The following is an 11,381-nucleotide window of genomic DNA, read 5'->3' as shown; positions in this document are numbered from 1 at the left end:
GGCAGGTGTTAAAGGTGGTGATGGGTTGTGTGTGTCTCATTTGTTGTTTGCAGATGATGCCATTTTTTTGTGATGCCAACTTGGAGTAGATTCTACATATTAGAAGGTTGTTGATTTGTTTGAGGCGGTGACTAAATTGAGAGATAATGTTAATAAGAGTGAAATGGTGTACCTGCTATGGAGATAGGGAATATTAATGCAGCCCTAGCAAATATTTTGGGATGTAAAGTAGGGAGCTTGCCAATGTCTTACCTTAGTGTGCCCCTTGGAGCTCCTTATAAGTCTACTATTGTTTAGAATCTCATCTTTGAGAAGATTGAATGATGGTTGGCAGGGTGGAAGAAATTATATCTATCGAAGTGTGATAGATTGACTTTATTGAAGAGCTTGATTTCGAGTTTGCCCACCTATTACTTGCCCTTATTATATTCACTATTCCCACTAGTGCAACGAATAGAATAGAGAAGTTACAAAAAAAACTTTTTATGGGGAGGATTGAGAGAGGAGCATAAGCATCATTTGGTAGGGTGGGATATGGTTTGTACAATTGTACTCTTATAGCTAATGAAGGGTTGGGGATTTGAAAGACTACCACGTTCAATGAAGCCCATTTGGGAAAGTGGTTGTGGAGGTTTGGGGTTGAGGAGACACAATTATGGAGATGTATTATTGCTTTTAAATTTGGGGAGGATTGGAGGGGTGGAGATCATTGCTTGGTAGGGGTTTCCATGTTTGTGGTCTTTGAGGGAGTATAAGGATGGTTTAGGAGATGTTTAGCCAACGTATTTGGTTTGAGGTAGGTGTCAAAAATAGAGTTCGCTTTGGTATGATTGTTGATGCAGTGACCAACAATTGAAAGTGGTTTTCCCGCTTTTAATTGAGAATTCCCTGGATCATGAAGCCTCTATGGAGTCTTTATTGGTGAGGCAAGTAGGGGGGAATGAAGTTAGAATGTATGGTTCTCTCGTGTCTTTAATGATTGGGAGTTTGATTTGATGGCTGCCTTTCTTCATCTTTTATACTCTCATGTTTCTCGGTCTAGGGGTGGAGATCAAGTGCAAATCAAGCGCGTTGGAGGAAAAAATGGGAAGTTTGATATTCGTTCTTTTAATATTGCTTTAAGAGGGTCATCTCCTATCTTTTTTCCCTTGGAAGGGTATTTGGGGAGTGAACACCCCTCAAAGAGTGCCTTTTTTTTTGTTTGGACGATGGCATGGGGGAAGATCCTTGTGACAATTTTAGGAAGGGAGGCTATACTATGGTGGATTGGTTTTGTATGTGTTGGTGTAGCGAGGAAGGGATGAATTACCTTTTGATTCATTGCAAGGTAGCTTACCCTTTGTGGTGTTTTGTATCCAAGGAGTGTGAAGATATTTTGTTTAGTTGGAGGAACCGGATTGGGAAATATTCGTCGGATACTTGGAACCTTGTTCCACTTTGTTTGATGTGGACTCTGGCGAGAACAGAGTAGGAGAATATTTGAGGATTTGGAGATTTCAAGCAACCAGCTTCTAGCTCTTTTATGTTTGTAATTCTATAGGCTACTTTATGCCATTTTGAATTAAGTAGCCTCTTTTCAATAAATTTCTTACTCATATAAAATAAAAATAAAAACAACAACCAAGCCTTGGTTAAACATTTAATCAATGATTAATTTTCAAATTTTATAGCAGGACTAGTTTTATACGTCGACAGCTTGTATTTCAATCCAAGAGCTTCCAATAAACATAATCTACAAATAAAACTGGAAATAAATAAAACCCAAACCTTGAAAGGAAGAATGGTTTCCATAGTTTATTAACAAACTCTTATCACACTATCATGTACATAAAAAACCAAGAATGGTTTCCGTAGTTCTTATCTCATTGAAGTCTGATTTATTATACTAAAAATAGAAATCAGATGATCTGATGCAATGAAGAACATCAATAATATTTGGAGCATCTGACCTTCAACTATGGTGGACTCAAAAGAGCCTCCCTGAAAGCCAAAATTCTGTGTCAAGGAGTAAGGGAATGCTAAGGCAGTACTTGTGCCTAAATCCATGATTGTACAGTCTCTGCCAATTGTCAATGGTCCATCATAGCAGTGACAAACTGCATTGCATGTCATACATCAACCAAAACCAGGAGGTACATCAGGGTCCTCATCACTACCATCACATGGCAGCTTCTGCTGTTCCATGTCTGCAGAAAAGCCAGGTGGCGCATGGAGATCAACATCTTTTGGCTCCAACGCATCCTGTGAGTGGGGAGTATCTTCCTCCTGTTGTTCCACAAGTTCTCTTTCTTGAGGCATTGGTGGCTGAAGCTTTTGTTTGTGTTTCTCCTCAAGGTCGTTATTTTGATGGTTATTTAAGAGAGAAAACCCTGGGGGTTCTTTTGGCTCGCTATCAGAAAACATATCATCTACTTCACAAGCTGAGGCAGCACCAGAACCATTATTTTCAGCTTTCATTTGAATTGGCATCATGTCATGGGTGGATTCGCCCCCTTCTTTCCCTTTTGGGTTCACTAACTTATTATAAACAGATTGTACAGTTTCTGTAATTTCACTTTTCATGCCGTCACCTGATCTAATTATTTGCCACAAGCCATCAGAGATCTGGCTCATTACTTTATTCCTGGTCATTATAAACACAACATATTAGATCTTCAGATTTCATTTGACTCAAATCTTATATTAAATGATAACAAGCCAACTAAGAAGAGTTCTAAAATTGGTGAATTGATTCTCAAAAAAAAAAAAAAAAAGATTGGTGAATTGTGATATTAAAAAAATAATAAGAAAAAGAAGAAAAGCAAAAATTCCACCAATTTTCTTCTTGAATAGGCCCAACTAATTAATCTTGAATACCATAGAATACTAAAGAAATATTAAAAACTTACCCAACCTCTTCATATATTGCATCAGAAATTTGTCTTGGTTTCATATTTTCAGCACCTGCACGATTAAGCGCCGCTGACTGCTGCACTATTGATATTATCTCCTTGCGCAACTCCTCCTGCACTTACTTTCCTTGTTCAGAATTACAGGTCCCCAAAAAAGGGGTTTCTAAAAATCAAAACAACCATACCACATTGACATAAATCAATTGAAAAACAGTAGCTGAACTATCTACCTATACATAAAACAATCCAATAAGCCTCACACTAACTAAATTCCAACAATTTCACTACAACTCAAAAAATTTTGCATTAACATTCTTTCATAAAGAATATGATTTTCATTAAGTGAAAGCAATGTAAGTCTGATAGCAACAGATACAAACGCACAAACTCTTTGCGCTAAATACTACTTTTGAATGAAGAAAATTTTAGTATTTCCATGTTCACTAAAGTCATGGAAGTACCAAGAAACCACTTAAAAAGACCAGTAGACAAAAGCAGCTGAGAGAGTTGCTTAACCATGCCGAGGTCCTATTGCCACACTAGTAGCAATAAAAACTCAATCTCCGCACTATTAGGGACTCACTATTCAAAAAAGAACAAAACATTCTTTTTTCCTAAATCAACAGACCATGTGTCTTTGTACATTGTTCTCGCTTTTCTTAGAATCACAGCAAAGGTACAACCTTTGCGACAAATCAATGAAATTCAGTACAATTTCCCCCAAATTTACAACTAAATTCGAATTCATACGCAATAAAAATAATTAGCACTAATTTTGCCCTACAAAATTGAAATTTAGGCAGGGTTAAATTAGAAACCTGAATGTTTATTTAAGCAGAAAAAACGCGAATGTTTTGTTAAAAAAAAAAAAGCAATGACAAACCCTAGGAGAGAGAGAATTTAGTTACGTTGTCCTTGAGCTTGCGAATGATCTTGAGGCGGAGATTGTCGAAGTCGCCATCGTCTTTGAGTTTGGCAATGACGTCGTCTTTGCCAATTTTGGGAGTGGGACTGCTCTCCTCCATTGCTTCTGGAATCTGCAGCACAACACAACACAAAAGGGTTTTCTTTTTCTGTCTGCAGAGGCAGTCCTAATCCTAAGTACTAAGTACTAACTGGCAACGGAGTTCCTTTTTTTTTTTGGTTCTGTTTTGTAGGTACACCAAAGTACAGGGACTTTTATTTAGCTGAGTCAATGTTATTGCTTCTCTCTTTTTCTTTTCTATACCATGTGTCCATGTTTGAGAGTTTTCTTTCTTCTTCTTTTTTTAATTCAAATCCAAAACTAATAATAATAATTGGATTTTGTTAACAGTTGGTGTGTGTGAGTATTTATTTAGGAAATATTTTTAGATATTTTTTATAGTAAAAAAAAATCCTTCAAAAAATATTATTGAAATTTTCTTAAAATGATTCATTAACAAATTTTCTATTAACCAAACCCATAATAACAAGTATAGTATTTTTTTTTTTTTTTTTTGAGAATCAAGACAGTAAATATTATTAACTAAGGCCACTCAAATCAGCCATGTATACAAAGTTAAGGTCTGGTGGTATTTCTTCCATCCAGATTGACAAATCAGGGGTAAAGGATGCACGGCGTGCTAAAGCATGTGCTAGACTATTACAATTTCTCTTAACATGAGATAAACTAAGCGATGAAAATCGAGTCATGAGGACATGAATTTCTACAAGTAAATCACCATAGTGAGCCAGAGAATTGCCGCCCTTTGCTAAGGAGTTAATCAAAACTTCAGAGTCCCCCTTAAGAGTGATGCTGTCAAAGCCAAGCTCAATTGTAAGCTCTAATGCTTTCCGTGCAGCCAAGACTTCCACCTCTATCACTGAACCGGGTAATGGTATTTGCTGAGTAAGAGAAGCCATGATCAGTCCATGATCGTTACAGATCACAACTCCTAAGCCAACAAGTCCGTCTTCTGCAAATATCGCACCATCAAAGTTGACTTTATAAGCATGTTGAACTGGTGCCTGCCAAGCCGCTACCTGGTGGGGTCATGGTTGTTGAAAAGCAGCGTTGTAAAAAGCTCTCTCCAGGATTCAGTCTTGAGCAAAATCCACCACCTGACCGAGTGAGAGTGTAGGCTTGCCCAAGCGCAAATTATTCCTTCTATTCCATAGAGTCCATAGCACAACAGCAAAGAGGTCAGGTTCCTTATTACCTGCAAAAATAAACTCAAATATATCAGTGAAAGAGGAGCACGCCTGAAGCATGCTGTGGTTCCATTGAGTTTGAGACCTCCAAAAGGATTGCAAGGCTGGGCAACGGAACAAAGCATGAACCACATCCTCCTGGTGCAATTTGCAAGCATCACAGCAGCCCTCAGTAATGATCTTTCTGCGAACTAGATTAGTCTTTGTTGGCAATGAATCCTTACAAGCCTTCCAAGCCAGGTGCTTGACTTTGTTTGGAACTTGAAGCCCCCAAATTTTCTTCCAAAGGGGCGTGAGCACTGAATTGTCTGAAGGTCCAGGTAAGCCATGTTGCTGCAGCTCATGTAAGTACCGATATCCAGATTTGACAGAATAGACTCCATTAGGGGTAAAAGGACAAATTAGGATGTCATCTTGTATGGTTTTGCAGAGAGGCATATTTTTTATAATGGCTACTTCAAAGTCATAGAATAGAGTATCCATGACATTCACCTTCCACTCCTTAAAGGCCAGGTCAATCAAATCAGCCACCAAACTCACTCCCCTCCCTTCAACCCGTGGTGATAGGACCTTAGGATGACCTGAGTTGGGCAAGCAATTCTCACCCTAAATATGGACAGACCTGCCTGACCCAATCCTCCATTTTTCTCCTTGTTTAATCACCGTCCTACCCTTCATAACTCTTCCAAGCATACGAAGAGTTGGCTGGAATTTTTGCCTCCATAACCGAGGTATCAGAGAAGTATTTTGCCTTGAACACACGGTAGAATAAAGATGACTTGTCATGGAGCAAGTGCCAAGTTTGTTTGGCCAAGAGCGCATCATTGAATAGAGACAAATCTTTGAACCCCATACCGCCCTTTGTCTTGGGTTTACAAAGTTCCGACCACTTCACCCAGTGAATCTTCCTATTATCACCCCTTTGCCCCCCAAAAAATTGACAAATCATGCTCTCAAGCTCGTGACAAAGTGAAGTAGGAAGCTTGAAACATGCCATGGTATAAGTTGGGAGGGATTGCGCCACTGCCTTAATTAGTATCTCCCTACCCGCCTGACTAAGTAACTTACCCTCCCACCCTTGAATTCTTTTCCATACTTGCTTCTTGATGTATATGAAACTTTCCTTTTTTTTATGGCCCACTAATGAGGGAAGTCCAAGATATTTCTCATAGTGTCGAACAACATTAACACCGAACAAATTTTGAATTGTTATTTGAGTATCTGCATTGGTGGATTTACTGAAGAAAATAGTTGTCTTAGTACGGTTGATTTGCTGTCCAAAAGCTTTCTCATACTTTGCCAACACTTCAAGCAAGCTTTGACACTCCTCTTCTCTAGCTCTACAGAAAAGGAGGCTATCATCGGTAAAAAATAGATGAGTGATCCTAGGTCCATTCCAGCAAAGAGATACACCCTGGATGTCACCATTGTGGGCTGCCTTACTAATTAAACCATGTAGACCTTCAGTACACATGAGGAAAAAGTAGGGGGACAAAGGATCTCCCTAGCGCAAACCACGTGTTAGAGTGATATGCCCATGGGGCTCCCCATTAATTAGCACCGAGTAAGAGGCTGTAATAATACACATCATCATTAATTGTATCCACCGAGCATGGAAACCCATCTTTGTCATCACTCTTTCCATGTAATCCCACTCCACCCTATCATATGCCTTGCTCATATCAAACTTTAAGGCCAAAAGCCAGATTTCCCCTTATTATGGTTCCACATATAGTGTAGAGTTTCAAAAGCCACCAATATATTATCTGAAATCAATCTATCAGACAAGAAAGCACTTTGATGCTCTGAAATAAGATTAGGCATAATAGCTTGCAATCGGTTAGTGAGAACTTTACCAAAAATACGGTACAAAACATTACTCAAGCTAATAGGTCTAAACTCAGAGACATATGTGGGATCCTTTACCTTAGGAATCAATGTAATAAAAGAATGGCCAAGGGCTTGGGGGAAAGAACCCGAATTGAGATAGTGCAAAATAGTGGTTGACACATCAGACCCAAGTAAGGACCAATAACTTTGATAAAAGAGAGGAGGCATACCATCCGGACCGGGGGCTTTTAAAGGTGCAATCTACTTCAGAGCAACCTCTACTTCCTCAATATGGAATTCAGCCATAAGCATCTCATTCATCTCATCAGTTACAACGTGTGGAATAGTCTCAATAACCTCCTCAAAATTGCTAGGGCTACCCGTGGTAAAGAGATTATGATAGAAGTCTACAATGGTGGCATTAACTTGATCTTGGCTTGAACACCATCCTCCATTAGCATCATGCAACTTGGTAATGTAGTTCTGCCGACGGCGTTGAGAGACTTTGCTATGGAAAAACCAAGTATTGCGATCACCATCACGGAGCCATGCAATTTTGGATCGCTGCCTCCACATTTTGGCTTCCTTATCAAGAAGTTGATTAACCTCATCCTCCAGCAACCTCATGCGGCTTGAGTCTCTAGACCGGATAGCATGGTTCTCAGCTGCTTTCAGTCGTTTACGAGCATATTCCAATTGTTTCTTAACACTACCGAGGGACATTTTACTCCATTTCGACAAAGCAGCCCCACATGACTCAATCTTCTTAAGCACATGGGTATCCCATGAATCATTGCAATTTATACTCCACACAACCTCCACAGTGTCACTACACCCCTTGTCAGTTAACCACATCTGTTCAAAGCGAAAAGGTTTTTGAAAATTGCAATGCATATGCTCCGGTGAAATCCATAATGCTTTATGGTTTGATGATGTGACATCTAAGTGGTGCACCTTTGTACCTGCAAACATTGAGAACCACTCATTAGTAGCAACTGCTCGGTTTAATCTTTCCCATATAGTAAAATTGGGATAGTGTTTGTGCCATGTGAATGGAAAACCAATAAAATCAAGGTCCATAAAACCACACTCATTAAGAATATTTCTAAAAGCCTACATTTGATGATAGGGCCGAGAACGCCCACCTTGCTTCTCAGATTGCTATGTGATTTCATTAAAATCACCTGCACACAGCCAAGGTAAAGACCCCTGATTTTTTTAAGCTCTCAACTTTGACCATGCTCCATGTCTCTTAGTGGTGTCCGGCTCTCCATAAAACCTAGTGAACCTCCAGGCATTCTCCTTGCACTTATTGATGACCGAATCAATGTAATTCTTTGAATACTTCACAACTTCTAAAGGAAATCCTTCTTTCCACAAAATGGCCAACCCTCATGCCTTACTACAATGGGGAACAACAAAAAGATTTTTAAATTGAATACGTCTTTGAACCTGTTCTAGCCTTACTTTATCTGTCCATGTCTCGGCTAAAAACACAACAAAGGGATCTTTTGCCCACACAAAATCTACAAGTTGATCTTCTGTACGCAGGTTCCCAAGCCCGTGACAGTTCCAAACTAAGAGACTCATTGCTCCTAGTAGGGCTGGTAACCAGCCTCCGCCAATATCTGTGTATTTTCTTCCCCAACCTGTGAAACCGCATGACGTTTACTTGGTAACTCAGGTTGATCCTCGTTTAGAGCACGTTTACTACCACTAAATGTGCTCAAATTGTGTGTGTGTGCAACAATTGCTTTGAGAATTCTTTTCCAAGATGAGATGTGGCTTGGGTGGGGAGGGGAGATTGGGTTGGTTGGAATATTTGAGTTGGAGGAATAGGTGGAGAGTGTGGGTGGGGGGTCAGACAGTATTGTGATAAGGTTTGGGGTGTCAACGTCTTGTTCATGGTGATAGGGAGAAGACATATGGTAATGTGGGGTAGGTGTAAGAGGCGAGACCTGTCTGGGATGATCAAATTTCATCAAGTCCTGGTCTATAGCTTCTAATTGTTTGTCAAAGGTTAAGTTCAATGTGGAAATAGGTCCTGGGTCCGTGTGGAGGGGTGTGGGATCAGCCGTATTGTTTTCTACGAGAACAGAGTCAGTTAACATAGAAACGAAAATAGAATTATTTTGGAAAGAATCAGCCATGACCGAAACAAAATAGGAGTTACCATATTGGGCTTGTGGCAAATCAGAGGGCGGTGTGAGCGGCGTAACCCTAGCCGCCATTGAGTTTGTTGCTTCATCGGACCGTCGTTGGCCTGTACGTTCAGCCTTCATCTTTGAGTAAAACCCGGGCACCTCTACGACAGAATTACGAGCCCCAGACCACGGTGAAGCTTTTAGCCATGCCCCATATTCCTTGTCTGCATCTGTAAGTGATCCTTCGCTCTCAATCCAACGATCACAGTCACGGTCATTGTGTGTAAGGCAACCGCACTAGTAGCAAAGGTTGGGTAGTCTCTCATATTTGAAAGAGACACAGAGTTCTCTATTGTCATCAAGTGTGACCATCCTCCCACGGCAGAGTGGCTGTGAAATATCCACCATAACCCAAACTAGCATAAAACCTCCACACTCTTCAGTCTTTGCGTTTGGGAGTTTCAAAATCTGCCCAACAGGTTCGCACAGTGTTTCTGCCACCGTTGTAGTCATAAATTTCATCAAAAGACCATGTAACTGAATTCAGAACGGGGTGCTATTGAAGTCCAAGTCCTCAATTTTACTAACCCCATCATATTTTTGCAAAATCATCAAGTGTTTATCAAAGCTCCATGGGGCGTTAGCAAGGATAGTATCAACCTCTGTTTCACTGTCAAAAGAAAAGAGCATGATATGGTTTCCCAAGTTCTTGATTTTGAAGCCACGTTTGGACCTCCATATAGGCGTAAAGGTGGCTGCAACGGCCTCAGGGTTAAGTGCCCTTTTGGTAAGGAACTTGGCAGCGATAATGGAGACAGAGGCAGCCATCTCATTCTGTAACCGGACCTTGGGACCTTCTCTCTGAGAGATGGTGAGGCCGGACCACTGCTTGGTGAGTTCGTCCATGAAGTAGTCGCTTGTGTCCAACAACCCGTAAGAAAGAAAATAAAATAAAAGACAAAAGCCCTAGGGTAACCGTGTTACTCCAAGGGTACAGCAAAACTCTTCCAGGAAGAGACGAGGATTCTACAGTCCTAGGAGAAGATGGAGAGCACCACCTTTCACTAGCGACAGAGAAACCCTAGTATTCTTTTAATAACAAGTATAGTAAAATGTATAGTTTCAAAACAATTCATGTCTCATAAAGTTGTATTATACTTTAAAAAATTAAAGATTAAGCGTGAATCTCAATATATTTGTGTTTATAAATAAAAAATAATAAATAAATGAAGAAGAAATGAAATAAAAACAAAATAATTGAGCTTATAAATAACAAATTTGAAAGAAAAATAAGAATTACTATAAAATCTTACTATTATATCCTAATATTCTTACTATCAAATAAAGAAATAAGAAAAATCATATTTTTACATCCATTTCCTTATGTGGTGTCGCTTTTCTTTTTTTTTTCTTTTCTTTTTTTTCTCCCAAATTAGATTTGGATAGCGCAAAAGAGGTTTGATTTACCATGTAAGACAATAGTACTAGCACTTCAAATCGGTACTTGTTACACGGGACAATCTTCTATGTTCCCTTCCCTTTTCAATTATATATACACTAATTTAATCATAAATTATTTTTTCCTCTTCATTCGCGATTTTTGAACCCTTTGCTCTGGACTGTTCCACCTTTCTTAGAGCTTCAGATATTGAAGATTTCTAATATCGTTGTTTAAAATGATTTGAAATAAAAAGTATTGTGAAAACACCTGTTTACAGTATTCATAAATCAAAAAATGTATTTAGCACCATATTTCAAATAACATGTTTCAGTGTGTGAAAAAACATAATTGTGTGGTTGGTATGTGAGTGTTTTTTTTTAAAAGCTGGCAAGCACAGTACAAATTTTTTTTTTTTTTTTTTTGAGGAGAGAGAGAAGTCAGTTTATGTGTTGTCTAATCAAGTGTCATTGAGTAACATTGTTTGAAAACAGAAAACTAGTAAGAAAAGTTTTCTAAATTCAGTGTTTAAACACCCTAAAATGAGCAACATAACTCAAACACTCTAATAAAAAATACCCTTAACAAAAGCTTTTTTTTTTTTTTTTTGCCCACAGTTTTTAGTGTTTAAATACTAAAAAATATTGTTCAAACACTAACCAAACCTTCAAAGTTCAAAGTTCAAAGTACACCATTCTTATACCTTCAAGAATGGTGTCTCTGTCAATCAACAATCCAACATTAATATATGTATTTCCTCCATTAGCTAATTTAATGAACTAATAATATATGAAGTAAATGCAAACTCTGTTGAAGTGGAAGCTTAAATAAAGAAAATCCTAAAGAATGTGTCACATAACATAACCTCATATTTCTTTGTCTTTATATGTATTAGCATATAACCCA

General features: G+C 38.8%; 1 protein-coding gene across 1 annotated transcript; it reads right to left on the bottom strand.

The window, feature by feature from the left end:
* Window positions 1–1,751: 1,751 nt before the first annotated feature.
* Window positions 1,752–4,092, bottom strand: LOC115969882. The gene is made up of 3 exons (XM_031089516.1): window positions 3,800–4,092; window positions 2,889–3,004; window positions 1,752–2,623 (listed from the first exon to the last, which is right to left on the bottom strand). The coding sequence occupies exons 1-3, from the start codon at window positions 3,914–3,916 to the stop codon at window positions 2,116–2,118; spliced, it is 741 nt and encodes a 246-aa protein (XP_030945376.1). The 5' UTR covers window positions 3,917–4,092; the 3' UTR covers window positions 1,752–2,115.
* Between the last annotated feature and the right edge of the window lie 7,289 nt (window positions 4,093–11,381).

Source organism: Quercus lobata, chromosome 12, assembly GCF_001633185.2.
Source record: "Quercus lobata isolate SW786 chromosome 12, ValleyOak3.0 Primary Assembly, whole genome shotgun sequence".
In the NCBI taxonomy this organism is placed as follows: domain Eukaryota; kingdom Viridiplantae; phylum Streptophyta; class Magnoliopsida; order Fagales; family Fagaceae; genus Quercus; species Quercus lobata.
This window is presented reverse-complemented; position numbering and strand designations above follow the sequence as displayed.